Source organism: Gymnoscopelus microlampas (genome assembly GCF_963454915.1).
Source record: "Gymnoscopelus microlampas genome assembly, chromosome: 6".
In the NCBI taxonomy this organism is placed as follows: Eukaryota; Metazoa; Chordata; class Actinopteri; order Myctophiformes; family Myctophidae; genus Gymnoscopelus; species Gymnoscopelus microlampas.
The window spans coordinates 3,332,696-3,353,013 of record NC_139943.1 but is presented as its reverse complement, the minus strand read 5'-3'; the positions used below and the strand labels follow the sequence as shown (position 1 = coordinate 3,353,013).

General features: G+C 41.9%; 1 protein-coding gene across 2 annotated transcripts in view; it reads right to left on the bottom strand.

Moving 5' to 3' along the window:
- mon2 (MON2 homolog, regulator of endosome-to-Golgi trafficking) overlaps positions 1–20,318 on the bottom strand; it is a 148,562-nt gene that overhangs the window by 9,281 nt on the left and 118,963 nt on the right. Inside the window, exons 27-34 of one of the 2 annotated variants that reach the window (XM_084060094.1) lie at positions 20,046–20,293; positions 17,951–18,234; positions 15,213–15,356; positions 11,834–11,851; positions 9,259–9,387; positions 4,527–4,717; positions 3,121–3,181; positions 75–198 (exon numbers count right to left, since the gene is read on the bottom strand). In XM_084060094.1, the coding sequence (XP_083916220.1) occupies positions 75–198; positions 3,121–3,181; positions 4,527–4,717; positions 9,259–9,387; positions 11,834–11,851; positions 15,213–15,356; positions 17,951–18,234; positions 20,046–20,293 (1,199 nt within the window). The remainder of the gene's footprint in view (positions 1–74; positions 199–3,120; positions 3,182–4,526; positions 4,718–9,258; positions 9,388–11,833; positions 11,852–15,212; positions 15,357–17,950; positions 18,235–20,045; positions 20,294–20,318) is intronic. The other variant, XM_084060095.1, reaches the window with a different exon arrangement.

Here is a 20,318-nt window from a genome sequence, read left to right as displayed (position 1 = left end):
ACAGACAGACCCAGTTATAGACGGCTTGTAAGCCCAGTTATAAGCCTCCACACCGTAACAACCTTCCATGTTACCTGTGAAGGAAGAGGACTGGGAGTGTATGGAGCCTTTATTGAGCATGGTCATGATCTGGCCCACAAAGTCTTTGGGGATGAAGTTGGCGTAGGGTAGGATCTCTGTGCTGATCAGCTGGACCACCTGGAATGAGAGGAGACAACATGAGACACAACCCATGAGCAAACAACATGAGACACAACATGGAGACACAACCCATGAACAAACAACACTATGAAAACAACATGAGACACAACCCATGAGCAAACAACATGAGACACAACATGGAGACACAACCCATGAACAAACAACACTATGAAAACAACATGAGACACAACCCATGAGCAAACAACATGAGACACAACATGGAGACACAACCCATGAACAAACAACACTATGAAAACAACATGAGACACAACCCATGAACAAACAACACTATGAAAACAACATGAGACACAACCCATGAGCAAACAACATGAGACACAACATGGAGACACAACCCATGAACAAACAACACTATGAAAACAACATGAGACACAACCCATGAGCAAACAACATGAGACACAACCAGGGCAGGAATTTCACGGCGGCCACGACGGCCATGGCCGTCGTGGCCCCTCTCATTGGCCGTGTGCCCCTCGAATAATGACATGCCTTCACGGCCACAGTGGCCGTGGTGCCCCAGATGCGCCCAGCAACTGATTTCACAGTCTTTCCTCTGCGCGATTTTCCTGTCAATACGTTTTTTTTTTAAGACACCAGTCCCTTTGGTTGAGCTGCGCAGCTACAACATGCACAGTGGTAGGTAGGTTTGATTTTGAGCCTCCTATGAACCTTTGGAATCCCGCAAAACAGTGTAATAGACACAAAAGCATTACCGGGCCAAACAGGAGATAAATCTAACGCACCCTGAACTAATCAAAGGTTTGAGAGAGAGAGAGAGAGAGAGAGAGAGAGAGAGAGAGGATTCGTAGTCCTACAGACCGATGTGCCCCGATGTTTTTTTCAACAGCAAAATATAGATGAATACATCTAATAACATACAGCAAAATCCCCAAATTATGAGTCTTAATATAAAGCAAGCAACAGAATAACTGCAAACAAATTAAAAGTTTAGGATATCAATATCATACAAGTTACCTCACCGCTCTGATGGACAAGAAATAAATCCTTTTGCAAACCACATCCATGATATCTGTTTGTTTGTCAACAATGTTCTAATTGGGAAGTTTATTTCAGCAGAATGTGACAGTTTTAGTCAGTTCTCCATTTTTTTGGTGCACAACACAGCCCTCGTTTAAATGATTGCTTTCACCTGCTGCTGCAGTGTGCGGAGCTTGTGCGCAACAGGGCATATCTCCGCCAAGCCAGGGTGACCTACCCAGGGCCATGAAATTCATATGCAGGCATAGTAGCCAATTAGAATGAAATCTGCAAAAACTGACTAATATACTGATACAGAACCATATATTGGCTATATATTATGGATGTCGGGTGGAAATCTTGCATGTTCCTTTTTTATTATTATTTAAGAACAATTTAAAATCATGAAAATAGCCAATCTACAAGCTGTAATTATTAATAATTAAGAAATACTATATTTTAAAGAGAGATAAAATCAACTAAAGTCATTATTAGTGCAAGTTCAATCACATTTCATTTGAATGAAAATAACTTGTGGGGAAAATACATAAAATCTCTAGAGGTCTTCAACAGGGGGTCCGCGAAGGTACTGCAGGGGGTCCGCGAAATTGTTGTTTGATTAAAAAAAAACTTTTTAAAAAACTTTTTTTCTTCTTTTTTTCAAAAATGTAAATTTGTCTTTAAACATAACATGACATATTTTAATAGCTTAGTAATGAATGTACAATAACATGGTATGTTTATACATATTTTGTAGAGAAAGATCAGTGGTGTCAGTTCTGCAAAAGCTAAGGTATGGCAAGGTTAGGGTTGCCAACTCCCAGAGATTAAAATAAGGGACATCTATCCTTTTTTTTACGGGGTCAACCCCCCCAAAACCCCTGAAATGCATAGAAACTATGCATTTTACCTACAGTATAACACAATGCAAACACAATGGTCTTACACCTGCATTAGGCTACTATTCATGATTTTTTTTCTCTTTTTTTTCTGGAGCCAAGGTATGGCACCTGCCATGCCTTGCCATACCCAATTGACGCCCCTGAGAAAGGTCCTTTTGCACACCTACTGGGTCAACCTGTGCGTAGGAGCAGGCAATTATTTATATAAAACACAATTTTATACATAAATATATGATATATATAGTAGCCTACCCCCTACCCTACGAGGTAGGGGGTCCCTGCTCCATCACCCCATCAGTTTGGGGGTCCCTGGCCTGAAAAGGTTGAAGACCCCTAATTATTCTGTGAATCTAATGTGATTAATGTGACCCCTACTTCAGTCAGTGAAGTCCAGGGCTGAATGTGACATATTGAGACCTATATAACTAAATATTGGTCATTTGCCAACACATTATTTTGTGAAATAAATGGGTTATATTTCACAGATAGTTATACAATTCTTATAATATATTAAAATACAATCATCCTTAACCTTCAAGTTAAATGCATTATTTCCGGGGACTTAAACACTTTTTTTTTTGGATGGCCTTCCTGCCCTGGCATTTGGCCTTTGTGCCCTCCAAAAAATTACAACACCAAAGGCCAAGTGGCCTTGCCCCTAAAATGACGAAATTCCAGGCCTGGACACAACCCATGAGCAAACAACACTATGAAAACAACATGAGACACAACCCATGAGCAAACAACACTATGAAAACAACATGGAGACACAACTCATGAACAAACAACACTATGAAAACAACATGGAGACACAACCCATGAGCAAACAACACTATGAAAACAACATGGAGACACAACCCATGAACAAACTACACTATGAGACACAACATGAGACACAACCCATGAGCAAACTACACTATGAGACACAACATGAGACACAACCCATGAGCAAACAACCATATGAAAACCTAATAACAATGAGTGATGAGTGGTATACAGAGTCAGTGTGTATGTACAGTACCTCTACATCAATGGCCTCGTTCTTCTGGAATTCCTGGATGGACAAGTTGTCCGGAGGAGTGCTGTGAGATCCAAACCAAAAACACAAAAAACAGTCACTATTTCATTGTCATAATCAACCAAGACGGGATACATGTTAGTCTGGCCCTAAAAACACAGGAAGGGGCTTTGCATAATACAAATACCCCGTTTGTACAATATTTCACAAGTAAGACGCGCGAACGCTGGAAGCGAACGCAGCTCGAAAATGTTGTGTATTTACAGACTTGTAATCCGTGTTATTTCACCGTGATGGGGAGAGCGTAGAGAGAAAGTCACGTGACTGCCTTCACCTCGTATTGAAGTGAATGGGGGGAGGATATATGGTTCTCCTGTGCACGGAGTTTCGGAGTTCCTAGTCATCTATGCACGGAATTGGCGTTTGTCAATCCGTGTCTGTCAGCAGCCAATGAGAGCGTGAGTGACATGGGGGCGCGGCTGCACACAGGCAGCGCCACAGACGGAGACACACACAACCCGAGCACGATATCATAGTAAGCTGCACTTGGGCGGAGGCGCGGCTTCGCCTCCTTCCGTGTTCGCAATTACTTGTTTTTAAGGTAGTTTTGAATTTATTTAGAATGTGAGTGCAGAGGGAGGGGGGGTACATGCAAACACAGGAATCTTGAAAACGTATTACAACTTATATACAGGATTCTTATAAACCAGAGTTTCCTAAACTTGTTTAAGCTCGGACCCAAAAGATACATTTTGTTGTCTACCCGTGACCCAAACTTAGAAAAATACATTTAAAAAATAGTGAAAATAGCAGATCTACAAACCTATACATTTTTATACTTTTGTGTGACGCCGTAGTATGATCAAGTAGGGTCAGGTGTTAATTTAACACATTGATTGCCAAGATCGCATTGATGCGTTCTTTCCAAAAAAACTTTTTTTTTTCCCACAAGGGCCGAGTCTAACACAGCTACGGAATGATCGATCGTCACTCAGAGAAGAAGTAGTCGGATGTGACGTCTTTCCAAAAAAACAGGAAGCCATCCGCCCCAACGATGGGATTTTCAGAAAAACAGCTGTAACTCAGTTTATTTATTTTTTGCATTGAAAACCACTAGTTTTCAGCGGGCCGAAGCCCCAAAATGTCGGATCGCGGTTGGAACGTTGTCGTTCCTATGGATACACAGATCCCTCCGCTAACCCACGGGGACTGTTTTGTTTGTGTTTTTGGGACACAATGTCGCTTCCAGGGCGTTTCAAATATCATCTGATTGAGGTAATTATACGCTGGCAAGGGGTTTAATATCTTGGCATCAATGTGTTAAGAAAAAAAAACGAAAAAGTTAGAATATGGAGATAAGAGGTTTCTATCAAAGTATGACAGTTGGACGACTCAGAATCAAACCAAACCTTTTGGTAAAGAGGAAGTCTTCAAAGGCGTTGGCCAGCTCGGGCCACATGGTGTCAAACTTCCCCGAGGAGGCGTGCTGGCGCGCAACCAGCAACCCGATGGACAGCACCTTGAGCAAGGAGGACACGGCCAGCTTCCAGGTGCTCTCTGAGGGACAGGCGTACTTCAGACCCAGCGGTATCCTCAGAGTCTGGAAGAATCACACATATATATCGTCACGTCAAGAGGTTTACACAGGTGTTAAAGAAGTGAAATTCAGCTTTTTGTGGAGCGAGCTCCATTGTTTTTTGTTGTTGTTTTCAGAAAGAGAAAAAATAAGAGATAAGGGGGAGGGGGGAAGAGCAAGGAGAAAAATCTAACGGTAAAGAAAAACATCGACGTCGAGGAGAGGCAATAATCAAATATATCTATACTGTACATAGTCTCTGTCGGGTGGAAACCTCATATGTCCAAAACTGTTACTTTCCAGGATTTAAATTTAAAAATAGCAAAAGTAGCAGATCTACAAGCTCAAAACGCGTTGCTTCGCGCCGCGTTTCGAGCTTGTAGATCTGCTACTTTTGATACTTTTGTGTGATCAAGCTGTAGCATGATCAAGTAGGGCGTTAATTCACGAAAAAAACACAAGATAAAATGTGTGGAGGTTGCATGTTCTCCCCCCGTGTCTCCTAGGGTAGATACCCTCACAAAAACATGCAGTAATCATGTTCTCTATACCGCCTCCCCCTGGTCAGCCGGGGCGCCTGATGGAGGGGAAAGGAACTGGTTGGAATAACGTGTTCCTTCCACGCGCTACGTCCTACCGGGGAAACTCCCCCCTGTCAGGTGACAACTAGCTGCTTGCTAGCTCTCATGCATTGAAGGAGGCATGAGCTCGGCTCTAGGCTCTCCCTAGGCTGGCAGAGGGAGAGTAGCACCCAGGATTACATAGAAAATTGGCACTGGGTGAAAAAATTGGCTTTAAAATTGTGGGATAAGGGGCACGGTGGCGCAGTCGGTAGCGCTGTCGCCTCACAGCTAGAAGGTCCTGGGTTCGATTCCCGCCAGGGACGCTGTGGGCGCTGGGGGCGTGTTCTCTCCTCCGCGTCATCAGCGCCCATACCCTAGGTGGTGTTGGTGAAAGGGCCTACTCTGTGTGGAGTTTGCATGTTCTCCCCGTGTCTCCTAGGGTAGTTAATACCCTCACAAAAACATGTAGTAATCCTGGTCGCTATACCGCCTCCCCCATGACAGCCGGGGCGCCTGATGGAGGGGAAGGGAACTGGTTGGAACAACGTGTTCCTTCCACGCGCTACGTCCTACCAGGGAAACTCCCCCCTGTCATGTGACAAGAAGGTCAGTTGGCTCTCATGCACTGAAGGAAGCATGAGCTCGGCCCTGGCCTCCCCAGGCTGTGGGGGACTGGTGTAGGGCTGGTGTAGCGCCCAGGATCACTTAGGAAATTGGCACCGGGTGAAAAAAATGGGTTACAAAAATCGCGGGATAAAAATTATAAGTAAAAAAATTAAAAATTGTGGGATAAAAAACAATAGGTGTTATAAAATATGGACATAAGAGGTTTCTGCCTTACAACAATAAGCACATCACATAAACTAGCAGGTACAGTATGTATGTACATGAGATCAGACATTCATGTGCAAAAGAGCTTTGTCAGGTTGACATAGAATGGTAGTTCACACATAGGGCGATCACTTTGACTTTTTGTCCATGGGGCTAATGCATATCGTTGCTGTCCGGCAGAAACCAGTTAAAGGGGAATTTTGGACTAAGGTTCTCTTACCTTTTCTATGATGTTATGATATCTTAGGATGAATGGTACAGTAGAAAAATGTCATAACTCCATCCTGGGTTCACCACAGCTTAAAACGTGCGTGGATAGGCCTTGCGTTAGATCACATATTTTAATAGCTTTTTTTTCTCTTTCTTTTTTGGTGAGATCTGACGTTCATAGTGACAGAACACTATGCAACCAAAAAAAAAACCTAAGTCTCGCTAGACGAGATTTCAATCTCGAGATTTCAATCTCGTCTAGCGAGACTTCTGTTTTTTTTTTTCTGACTGTTCTGTCACTATGAACGTCAGATCTAAAAAAAAAAGAAAAAAAAAAGCTATTAAAATATGTGATCTAACGCAAGGCCTATCCACGCACGTTTTAAGCTGTGGCGGACCCAGGATGGAGTTATGAAATGTTTCTACTGTACCATTCATCCTAAGATATCATAACGTCATAGAAAAGGTAAGAAAACCTTAGTCCAAAATTCTCCTTTAACTCCATTTTGACGCTTTCCCCCCCATAAATCAGGGCCATTGAGCACCCTTTACATCTGTGTGTTGGTAAAAATAAGATATTGAACCAAGGAAAAGCATTAAAAAGCTCTTCTGACAAAACCAGCTAACTCCACCGGAGTTAGCTGGTTTTTGCTGACTCCAGGCTCCACCCCCTTTTGACCTCCAACCTCATTGTGAGCTTGGAGATCCATTCAGATGTTCTTATCAAAACGATGAACAAAACCTCATAACTTTTTTTCATTTCCTGAATAATGAACATTTTGGAGTTAGCTGGTTTCTGCCGGACAGCAGAGATATCAAACTGGGGGTCCTTAGTGTTAATTAAACTGCAGAGTTTATATAAATCGCTGCAATCGGGGCAGAAACCTCTTATGTCCATATATATGTTTTTTCGTAAATTAACAGAATCAGAATCAGGTTTATTGTCACATCACAGGGTTTACAAGGTAAAAAAGTGGGTGAAATTCGTTTTTGTACATCACTCACATCGCAACGTCCTACTTGATCATAGTACAGCTTCACACAAAAGCATCAAAAGTAGCAGATCTACAAGCCTGAAACGCGGTGCGAAGCGACGCGTTTCAGGCTTGTAGATCTGCTACTTTTGATATTTTTACATTTGAATCCTGAAAATTAACTCTTTGACTGCCGTTGACTCGATAACGCGTCAATTCCTAGTTTGTCCAGTTGGCCGTCGACGCGTTAGACGCGCGTTTAGCCTTTTTCATTGTTTAATATGTGATCACGCTGCTCTGTTTATTTTTCATCATAGGGTTTCACTGTCTGATTCCTTCAGACTCACTGGGTTCCGGTTTCATGGCGCAGATTCTCATTTTTTTTCCCCTGTCATTTTCGTCCAGAATAGGGAAAAACACGTTTTTTTCACACGGTATAAAAAACCAGACTATTCTCTTTAGTCTGGGTGACGATCAGTCATCGTAGTCGTGTATCACATCGTAATTTAGCCCCGATGAGCGATTGTCGAAAACGTCACATCCGGTTTATGACGTACGGGACTGTTTAGTCCCGTTTGGGGGGGGGGGGGGGGGGGGGTCGAGCAAAGTCAGCGAGTCATCGATGTGTCAATATACTGCTCTCTGCTGGTCGATCTGTCGTATGTGTTTAAAACGGTAACCGTCTTCCATGCCGACATCTCGCCACTCCGACTAGTGGCTTCCGCGTGCGGTTAGGGTTAGGGTGAGGGTTAGGTATAGGGTTCGTTAACGTCGGAAAGGCGACATGTCGGAAAGCCGCCATGTAACCGTTTAAAACTGCCGACAGACAAACTACATGAAAATTAAATTACAAAATAAGAATAACAAAAAAAAAACACGAAAATCGCTGGCACTGGACTGAGTACTGATGAAAATACTCTGGCAGTCAAAGAGTTAATGATATTCGAACTGTGGTGCCACTATATATGTCTATGAATTGAATACCAAGGCCCTCATTGGAAACAAGTCCGCAAGGACTTTTATGAACGGACCTGTTAGACAAAGTATTTTAAATGTAAATGTGTTGTTTTACATTTTTTGCCTAATAAAATATTCAATATTCAACAGTTTTTGGTCATGTGAGGTTTCCACCCTGACAAGAGACGAAATGGAACCAAACGCTCCTTTTGGCTCCATTTGTACACTCCCCTAAGAGTCCATTTGGACCCCTGGACTCGACAGTGGTTTAAATTAATTAGCCATTGAACAGCTGGGGTCCCTGAGGTGGATATTTTTCACAAGCAGTGTGTCTTAGCAGAGACACTGAGGGGTGTAGGGACGTGATGAGGACATTGTTTAATAGTTGTTATGAGATTCTCTTACATGGATGGATGGTGGGAACGGGAACAGTTCTACGCAGGTGTTTGGATCTCATATTTTACACTGCAAGTTATGATTTTACATGAATGTCAAATCTTTGATCAGTAAATGTGTGTTTTTACCCCTTTTTCTCCCAGATTTAGTCACTAATCCATTGAGATCGGAAACGCTTCTGTGTCATTTTAAGATTTCTTTGGCTATTTTTTTTTAAATCGTGGAAAATTTCTGCAAATCTTTGAATATGTATATGTTTTAAAGCGAACATTTTTTACTCAGATCTGTGCTTCTGGGGGGTCCCTGGAACAACATATTTTGAGATGGGGGTCCGATGGGGGTAAGATGAAACATAAAATAGCAGTATCAACATCAGCATAACATTATAAGGGCAGAGAGAAAAAGTATACACGTAAATGGATAATGAGCCATAGCCATTTAGCTGCAGCGAAACACGCGTGTGTGTGTGTGTGTGTGTGTGTGTGTGTGTGTGTGTGTGTGTGTGTGTGTGTGTGTGTGTGTGTGTGTGTGTGTGTGTGTGTGTGTGTGTGTGTGTGTGTGTGTGTGTGTGCGTGCGTGCGTGCGTGCGTGCGTGCGTGCGTGCGTGCGTGCGTGTCTGTGTGTGTGTGTGTACCTTGATGATGTGCTGCAGGACCTTCTGGTTGATGACAGCTTTGTGGCAGGAGGTTTTATGGTAGAGGTCCACCACCACCTCCAGGGACCGCTCCGCGAACGGGACGTAGTTTAAGGCAACCCACTCTGCCTGGGGGGGGGGTCCGGGAAGAAGAAGAAGAACAACAAGAGAGAGAGAGAGAGGTTCAACTTGTTGAGTCCAACACAGCCTTGTATTCATCCTGCTATGCTTTGCATGGTGATACCACATTCAAAGCAGCATTAAAGGGATAGTTCACCCAAAAAAACAACATTTTTTTCTATCGATCAGAGACTTGAATTCATGGATATTTTGAGCCAATGATTTGATGACCAGCGGACCGGTAGGCAGTGCTTCCGGTAGGAGACACAAAGGAGACTCTTTGTGTTGCCGCTCATTAAATTATTGGCTTAGGAATGCGACAAAAATGATAAAATATCCATGCATTCAAGTCTCCGGTAGAAAAAAAATACATTTTGGGGTGAACTATCCCTTTAACCACATAAACCCCTCTATCCCTAGTAAACCCGACTTGAGTCGGCTCTGTCGTTTCCCCCTCTACAAATCTCTTTGCCTAAAAAAATAGCCGATCTACAAGCTCATAACGCATCGCGACGCGACGCGTTATGAGCTTGTAGATCGGCTATTTTTTTAGGTGAACGTTCCCCCACACAGAACAGGGATGCTAGGATTCAAGTGGATAAAGGCACACTCCGTATATTCACATGACGCAACGAACAGCAGCACAAATTCATTCATTCCAATTTCCAATTCCAACCACTGTTATCGTGCAACTTCCAACAAAGTGTGCCTTTAAAAGAGCAAAACAAAGTGTGCATGATATGGACGCCACCGGAAGAACAACGACGACGACACAAAAGACAACATAATAAGACGGGATTTCACAGGTACAGCTTAGGACACCGCTGTGTGCAGGGACGTGCACAGATAGACTCTAGGTGGTGCTAGAGCAACCTGCCCTTTGCCCTCTTGACCAGAAGTGCCCTTTTGAAAAAAAAGGGGGGAAACATTTTTCTTTTCCAGTTTACAGCAGGGGTCTTCAACAGGGGGTCCGGGACCCCTACGGGGGTCCTCAGAGTTACTACAGGGAGTCCGCCAAATCTTTATGTGATAGGATTTTTCTTTTTACCATAACCACTCGAAACCTTAGCATCCCTTTTCTGAGGAGAACTTTAGCCAAAAATAGCAGATCTACAAGCCCACAACGCCTCGCGCTGCGAGGCGTTGTGGGCTTGTAGATCGGCTATTTTTGGCAAAGAGGTATAGGTGTAGAGGGAAAAAAGAGCAGACCAAGTAAACAAAAAAAAAAGTATAATTTACTTGAGCACCTGCCCCTCAAAATGTCTGTGCACGCCACTGTGTGTGTGTGTGTGTGTGTACAATATGGCAACAACAAAAATAATACACCAGTTAGTGGAGGGGGGGGGGCGGGGTTGGGAGGGTAGCAGCAAATGGAGGTGCAAAAGTGAGCGAACGATTTGTAGATGAGACATCATCCTACGGTACATGCTTTATTGCTTTATTGTAAAGTCGCTCTGGACATCAGAGCGTCTGCACGACGATGCCTTTAGATTGTAAATATTGTACATGCGGTGAAATGCCTCATCTAACAAAACACAGAAAAAAACAAATTAAAGGCAGTCACCATCATTCAGCACAGCTTCATGCTTAATTCATACATTGTTACGATGGCGTCCCGCACCCAAAATAATAGGCTCCATGCACAGCGGCCATATTGGAAAGAAATTGGGCCTCTTCCTTACTTACCTTCACAGGTTGTTATTACCAATGATTCTATTGAAGGCTCTGTTTCATTTAACCTTTTAACTCTCTGCCTGCCAAAAACGTTTATAAACGTTTAAAAATAAAAAACAATACAAATAAAAAAAAATCTAAAATTATTCTTTATTTTTTTGTTTTTTCCGTTTTTCCGTTCTTCACAAAGAACCAGGAGATAACATTTTCCAAAAAGTTGCTGCTCCATTCACTTCAATGTTAAAAAATAAACGGAGAAATAAATAACATTTTTCCTATGTTTTACCATGTAAACTGCTGGCCGTTTTTGAGTACTATTTTTGAAAAATCCTGTCATTTTAAGAGTTAATTTCAAGGACCCCCATAACTCTGACAGTGTACAAATGGAACCAAATTGACCCGTAAGGGGCCATTTATAACCCCCTCAAGGAACCCTGGACCACACTTTGAGACCCACTGGTGTAGCAGAGTGTTTCCAGTGAGCCAACATGCAACAACATCAGCCCCCTGATTCTGTTTGACCAGAATGGAACAGAGCCTTCATTAGTATCATGTGGTAACACCTGTGAAGGAAAGTAAGGAAGAGGCCCAATTTCCCTTCCAATATGGCCGCCTATCGGCATTTTTTTTTGGCATGGTACAGCACCGTCATACAACCAAAGTATAAATCAGGCTTTAGTACAATTATATACAGAGTGTGTGTGTGTGTGTGTGTGGGGGGGGGGGGGGGGGGGTATGGGGGGGTGGATTGGGGGGCTTGGTAGGAGATGGTAGAACTCACCGGTGCAAACAGTTGAATCTATAACGGTACATCCAGTGAGTTGTCACCACAAGAAACACAACGAGAGAGAGATCGACATTAAACGGGTTTTTTCACACTGACGGCTTTATCGACTAAATGAGATTCCTGGATGAAAGGAATTAAAGGGCCTGAGCTAAAGAGATTATCCCATTCAAATCTGGGAATGCATCTCTGTCATTTTAGATTTCTCTGGGCAATTCAAAAATAGCAGATCTACAAGCTCGCTTGTATATCTGCCATTTATAGTGAAAATGCAAATATAATAGATATAATTAGATTCTTAGCAATCATTCTATGGATTATTTATAGGTAGGGTAAGTGATATTTTTTGGTTAAAACAAAAAGTATTTTGTTTTTGTTAAAAGGTTAAAGCACTATATTCTGATAGTACTCATTTCTATAGAGTGTTTGTTCAGTAACAGGAGTCTCCCCGTCTCTCCAGCTCTTTAATAAACAGAAAATACATGTTCCGGTAGGTGTCAAAATCTCAGCCAATCAGGAGAAAGTACCCATTTTTAAGCTTCATTTTTATAGTGATCCAGTTCCAATTTTGTCTGCTCATTTCTTAGTGTCATCACTTCCAATTTCACTTGTTTAATCTGTATCCTGATTGAGTTCTCTGTCCTGATTGGATAAAATTGGAAATGAAACTGAAACGAAAATGCATTTTCTGTTTTATAAAGAGGTGGAGAGACAAGGAGATTCCTTTTACTGAACAAACACTCTATAGCAATGAGTACTATCACAATATAGAGCTATTTAACACTTATTTTAACCAAAGAAAATCACTTACCCTGCCTTTAATTGACCAATCAAGAAGTCCATTTCTTTTCTTTAATTATGATTTATATCAATTGGCCACTTTAGCATTACGTTTTACATCTTTACACCATGGTGTCGTGCCAATAGAAAATAATCAACAAGCATGTAGATCGGCTATTTTCAGATCACTAGTTTTGAAATCTTTTGAAACTTTTCACCTACAATGACATAGGGATGAATCGATCATATATATATATATATATATATATATATATATATATATATATATATATATATAACATGATTACATTAACCCATTAAGACCTGGAACGCATCTGTGTCACTTAAGATTTCTTGGGCTATTCAAAAATCGTGAAAATATTTATTTTATATTTTTTTCCGAAAAAACTGTTAGGATTTAGATTTTTTTAAAGAATCGCCTCAGGTCTTAATGGGTTAATACGTTGGGTTAACTGTTGTACCCTTACAGTCTGTCATAGTTGGTCATCTTGCCTAACCACTTAAACCCTGGTTGACCGGGGTCCCGCCAGGCTGGATAAAGCCACACTCCGTTTTCGCTCTACCCTAAATATCTTTGTGAAAATATATCTGGTAGATCTTCTATTTTCTGCAAAGATTTCCCTACTCTGGTCGACAGACAAGGCCGACAGGCTTTGAGGCACACAGGCAGTGAGTAGCGTGTAGCAGTAACATGAGTTAGACTAGAGTAATGAGTTTCAGCCAGCCAGCCAGTCAATGCTGCCGGATCCAAACAGCATTGAGCTTATATCCCCGTGATAGATAAGGCACAGCAGCTGTTGGATCCTTATTGCTTCATCAAAATTCATTCTTTTAGATTCCTAAGGAAAACAATGAGCAGGGAAGAAGACATGAAAAAAGTCAAAGTAAAAAGGGTCTCTTGTTGAGTGAAGAGGTGAGATTGTGGAGAAAGGTTTCTATTTGGTTGAACATCTAAGCTGGAGAGATTTTTTTTCTTTATTTCAAAAAATAAAAACATTATTCTCCTTCAGATGCAGCTGAACTAAATGTTAAATAGTCTCTGTCGGGTGGAAACCTCATATTGTTCAAAACTGTTACTATTCACGATTCAAATTCAAAAGCATCAAAAGTAGCAGATCTACAAGCTCAAAACGTTTTCTGATGGTAGATCTGCCACTTTTGATGCTTTTGTGTGACGCTGCAGTATGATGAAGTAGGGCGTTAATTCACGAAAAAACACACAAAGTTGAAAAGTTTAAACATGGAGATAAGAGGTTTCTGTCCCACAGCGACGAAAATGGTCTGCGTTCCTGGAACCAGGAACCGTGTGCGAGTCCCAGACCATCCACTCTACCTCCTGAGCCACTGTGACTGCGACTTGACTCGGTCTCGGACTAATAAGGGACTCGGGACTCTACCCGCACCGAGTCCACTCGAGTCCAAGTCACTACAATGCAATGAAATAATTGCATTAAACCCATATTATGAGGAGCCCATTCACATTAACATTATAAGAGAGCTGTCTGGTGCTTATGGACAGCTATCAAATAATAATACATTTAAAAAAAATCTGGTCTCGGTCTCGCCTCCTGTCGATCTCGGTCTCGACTCGGACTCGACCCTCTCCCTGGCCTTCCGGACTTGGTCTTGACTCGGACTCGCCCCCCCCCCCCCCCCCTCGGACTTGGTCTTGACTTGGACTCGCTTTAGGTGGTCTCGACTACAACCCTACTTATTTCTCCTATAATCTTTCTTGTAGCTGTTTCGATAGCAGTATTGGAAAAAGCTGTCAATACTGCCAAAAAATACTTGTATCTGTATCATGGAGTATGCCACTCTATGGCGTTTCGATCTCATGATGACATTTTATTTACTGTAAACAATTACTTTGTATTTTGCAGGTATCGGACAAAAAACAACAACATCTCTAATCTTTCCCCACCCCCCCACCCTACCTGGTTGTATTTGGCGTTGGTGCAATTTGTGCAAAATCTTTGAATAAATATGTATTTTTAAAGCAAACATTTGTAACTCAAATCTTTGCTTCTGGGGTATTCTACAAATGTCTTAAAAAACAGTTTTTTGAAAAACGTATGTTTCTATATCAGTGTTTCTCAAACTTTTTCATGTCAAGGACCACCCAAAATTATATGTATTTGGCCGCGAACCCCCATCTCAAAATATGTTGTTCCAGGGACCCCCAGAAGCAAAGATTTGAGTAAAAAATGTTCGCTTTAAAAATATATATATACATTCAAAGATTTGCACACATGTTCATGATTTTTCAAAAATAGCAGATCTACAAGCTCATAGCGCGGCACTCGGTGCCGCGCTATGAGCTTGTATATCTGCTATTTTTGAATAGCCCAAAGTGTAAAATAACGGTTAAAGTGGTTACACAAGATGCGTTTCCTGGGTTTTAACGAGTTAAACGGAATTATTTAATCCTAGATTTTTTTGTTTTGTTTTAAAGCACATTAAAAGCTGCAGGTATCAGAGACTCAGATCTGGAAGGGGACAAAAAATGTGTATGGCAACATCTCTAATCTCCTCCCCCACCCTCCCACTCCTCCCTCCTCCCCCTCCCCCAACCTACCTGGTTGTATTTGGCGTTGGCCACGTGCTTGGTCTCCATCTTGCCGTACTGCGGAGGCTTGCAGGAGAACTCCACGAAGAGCAGCAGCTGCTGGAAGATGGCCGGGTACATGACCTGCAGGTTCTCTGGACCGACACAGATGGCCTGCAAGCAGGGGGGGGACGGGGGGGACGGGCGACACAGAACAAACACTCACTACAACGCTGACATCATGCGGTCAGGCCAGGAGGCCCCTGCCTGCCATCTGCATTACACACAACGACACAAGGATATTTGTCGCTGACAAAAAAGGGGTCGGAAAAAACCTTGTATGTGTTGAGAGAGAAAAACGGTTGTGCTTTTCAGGAAATAGCCAGTGTTCCTGATGGATACAATGTAGTTATTATTTAACCCATTGAGACCTGAAGCCGATTCTACATGTCTCCTAAATCTCAACAGTTTTCTGAAAAACGTATGTTTCCATATCAGTGGTGCTCAATCTTTTTCATGTCAAGGACCCCCAAAATGATATGTATTTGGCCGCGGACCCCCATCAAAATATATTGTTCCAGGGACCCCCCAGAAGCAAAGATTTGAGTTAAAAATGTTCACTTTATAAATATATATATTCAAAAATTTGCACACATTTTCATAATTTTTCAAAAATAGCAGATATACAAGCTCATAGCGCGGCAATGAGCTTGTATATCTGCTATTTTTGCATAGCCCAAAGTGTAAAATAATGCTTTTTTTGCTCAAATCTAAAAATGACAAAGTTGATGGGTTAATCATGAGCTATAGAGTAAGTGCAGATGAATATAAACTATTCTGAGCTTGTAGATCGGCTATTTTCAGAGTGTTGACATCCACGTGCAGCCAAGCATAAGATGACTCGTCTTAGTTGTACTGGATCATCTGTAACATTTTAGTCTAGTTTTCTTTTCTTTTTTTTTTGACGAAATTGTCAATATATTTAGTCATAGTTTTAGTCATCATAGCTTAGTTTTTATGTAGCTTTTGTCAGTGGAAAAAAAGGTAGTCAACAAACATGTTTTGTCAAACCGGTAATTTTAGTCGACAAAATTAACAGTGTGACATGGGATGGATCTGTGACATGGGATGGATCCGAAAGTAACTAAGTACTTTTACTAAAGTATTGTACTTTCTTAGGTATTTTTGAGTGGTGCCAACAACTCCTACATTTGACTTTGTCCGTGTGTCCGTATGTCCGTCCGTCCGTATGTCCGTCCGTATGTTTTAGCACGTGTCACGTGACAATATGTTGTCACGTGTCACGTGACAATATGTTGTCACGTGTCACGTGACAACATATTGTTGCTGATTGTTGCGGATGCAACCAGTTACACTTTCAAAGGCACCACTCTCTTCACACTGGGTGTGATTTTTTTTACTTTACTGGAGTATTTACTTACTTATACTGCACTACATCTCAGAGGCAGAATTTGTACTTTTACTCCAATACAATTATTTGAAAACTTTAGTTACTAGTTTAGATGGATTTTGATTATTATTACTAAACATACATTAGCCACTTAAGCCCTATATCTACTATATACTACGACTATTTGAAAATAGCAGATCTACAAGGTCACAACGCGTCACAACGCGACGTGTTGTGAGCTTGTAGATCGTCTATTTTCTAAAGATTTTTATGCATTTTGAAAACTAGAAATAGGACATTTCTGCATAATGAGTACTTTTACTTTTGGTACTTTAAGTACATTTTGATGCCAATACTTTCGTACTTTTACTCCATACAATTTTTAATAACAAACTTTTACTTGTAACAGAGTATTTCTACATTGTGGTATTGATACTTTTACTTAACCCATTAAGACCTGGAACTGTGTCATTTTTAGATTTGAGCTAAAAAGCATTATTTTACACTTTTGGGCTATTCAAAAATAGCAGATATACAAGCTCATAGCGCGGCACCGAGTGCCGCGCTACGAGCTTGTAGATCTGCTATTTTTGAAAAATCGTGAAAATGTGTGCAAATCTTTGAATATACATATTTTTAAAGCGAACATTTTTAACTCAAATCTATGCTTCTCGGGGGTCCCTGGAACAAAAAAAATTGAGATGGGGGTCGGCGGCCAAATACATATAATTTTGGGGGTCCTTGACATGAAAAGGTTTGAGCACCACTGATATATAGAAACATACGTTTTTCAGAAAACTGTTGGGATTTAGGAGACATGTAGAATTGGCTTCAGGTCGTAACACATCCACCGCCAAGGGCTAATCTCATAATGTACTCACCAGTGCCAAGGTTTTATTGTTGTTTTTTGTTTTTTTCACGTCGCCATAGGCCCCGTTAAAAGAATGCGTGATGGACTGTTTGTAAACAACGTGCACATGTCCCTGTGTCTACCAGTGCAGACCACGTGTCAAACGGAGCCGCCATGTTTGAGTTCTGACCGTTTATGTTAACATGGGAAATGCGAGGAGAAAAAACTACACAGGCTAAACATGGGTTTTAGTGTGCGCCTTAGAATGGAGGCCGACGGGAAACAAAAAACGGGATCGCACTTCCGGTCGACTTCCGGTGGTGTTACACTGAAAATGGTCCGTGTAGAAAATTGAAAAAAAAAAAAAATCGAAAAAAAGGAAAAAGCACCCGGACCGTAGCACTACGGTCTCGGCGCTTAACAGTTGGATTTAACGGACCGTAGGACTACGTTCTTGGCGGTTAATGTGTTAATGGGTTAAAGCATGTGGAGAGAGGCCTTTATTACCTTCTGCAGGACGTCCAGGGCGGTGAGCACGGCCTCCTGGAGGCTGGTGAGCACGGCCTCGGTGTAGGAGGGCAGGATGAAGGGCGAGGCATCGCTGCTGATGGGCACGGACACGGCACCGTGCAGGATGACGCCCAGCTTCTTCAGGTCGTCCATGCTGAAGCCCGTCTTGACGTGCTGGTAGAGCGCCGGGAAGATCTGGACCAGAGCCGTCAGGAAGGGCTGGCTGGGGATGAACGACAGCTTCTCTGTGACACCACCGCTACCACCACCAACGCCGCCACCTAGGGGTTGTCACCAGCATGACCATTCATTTGTCATACAAATAAATGCGATTCGTGATTTAATTGTGTTTATTTTGGCATTAACCCGCATTAAGACCTGAAACGCATCTGTGTCACTTTTTCATTTGAGCTAAAAAGCATTATTTTACACTTTGGCCATTAAAAAATAGCAGATCTACAAGCTCATAGCGCGGCACACCATTTTTCAAAAATAGCAGATCTACAAGCTCATAGCGCGGCACACCATTTTTCAAAAATAGCAGATCTACAAGCTCATAGCGCGTCACTATGAGCTTGTATATCTGCTATTTTTGAAAAATCTGATTTTTTTTTGCAAATCTTGAGATTTGAGTTACAAAAGCGAACATTTGTAACTCAAATCTTTGCTTCTGGGGGATTCAACAGTTTTTTGAAAAAACTTGTGTCGCCATCATATCAGTGGTTCTTTTTTCCATGTCAAGGACCCCCCGAAATGACATATATTTGGCCGCGGACCCCCATCTAAAAATATATGTTCCAGTACCCCCGGAAGCATAGATTTGAGTAAAACGTTTTCACTTTAAAACAATATATATTAAAAGATTTGCACACATTTTCACGATTTTTCAAAAATAGCAGATCTACAAGCTCATAGCGCGGCACTCGGTGCCGCGCTATGAGCTTGTAGATCTGCTATTTTTGAATAGCCAAAGTGTAAAATAATGCTTTTTTTAGCTCAAATCAAAAAGTGACACAGATGCTTCTTCAGGTCTTAAGTTAATGGGTTAAACGTTGGAACCTAGAAATAAAAGTTCTGTTTTGGCTTTTAGACTTTGTAAACCAAAATTATAAATTAAATTACAATATCTTAACCCATTTAGACCTCAGGCATGCAAACAGCCCCGAGGTGAAAAAGGTGACAACATGTTGTTTTCTTTCGGGTCAGATGTCACACAATTGCCCTATTTGGGTTCAAAAAGGTGACTGTAGCTGAAAAGTGACACTTTTGCATGCCTGAGACCTGAGGCCAATTCTAAAAACGCCTTCTAAAACCTAACCTACGTTTTCTGAAAATGTTCAAATTCTTACAAAAATTCTTACTTAAAAAATCATAAAAAATGATGTTGCTATAATGTAGCAACAACTAATGAGACACAGAGGTGGCTCACGGATTGAAAAACAGGTCTAAATGGGTTTTGTAATCTTACGGACACATAATTGACTGACAATGACCGGTACCAATAATCAAAATAAATAAAGTGCTAAGTATGGCCAAAACATGCCATATTTAATCATTTTAAGTTAAAAACTGTTATATAGGATATAGTTGATCAACAAGCTCACAACGTGCTGCATAATTTGTGACACATTGTGAGCTTGTAAATCAGCCGCTATTCCGCTATTTTTGAAAATGTTGATTGATTGAGTACTTTATTAACACGATTGCTAACAGTACAGGTAGTTGAAAAAATGACACATTTTCAACAGATGAATTCATAGTAAATGAACCGAAAGTACGATTCGGACAATTCCGCAAACATAACTGCGTTAACCCATTTAGACCTGGAACGCATCTGTGTCACTTTAGATTTCTTTGGGCTATTCAAAAATAGCAGATCTACAAGCTCATAGCGCGGCACCGAGTGCCGCGCTACGAGCTTGTAGATCTGCTATTTTTGAAAAATCGTGAAAATTGTTTTTTTTTTTTTTTTTTTTTTTTGAAAAATGTTAGGATTTAGATTTTTTTTTACACGCGGCCTCAGGTCTTAATGGGTTAAGTCTCAAACAACGACGACGTAACAACAACGGCGACAGGACCGTGAGAGACGTACCTCCTCCTCCGGCGGCGGCAGGGGGCGGCGGCCTGGTGGCCTCCGTCCCCGTCCGGTACCACGTGTTCCACGCCGACCACCACAGCGCAGAGTCGTCCATCGGGGGGAGGCAGGACTCCTCCCCCTCCCCCGGGGGCAGGGCCTGCATGTCGCTGTAGCGTGTCAGCCGCTCCACCATGGAGTCTGAGCGGATCAGCGCCGCCGGTCTGCCCGGCCCCGAGGCGCTGCTGAGCGGGTCCATCAGCACGCTGTTGACCAGTGGTGGAAAACGAT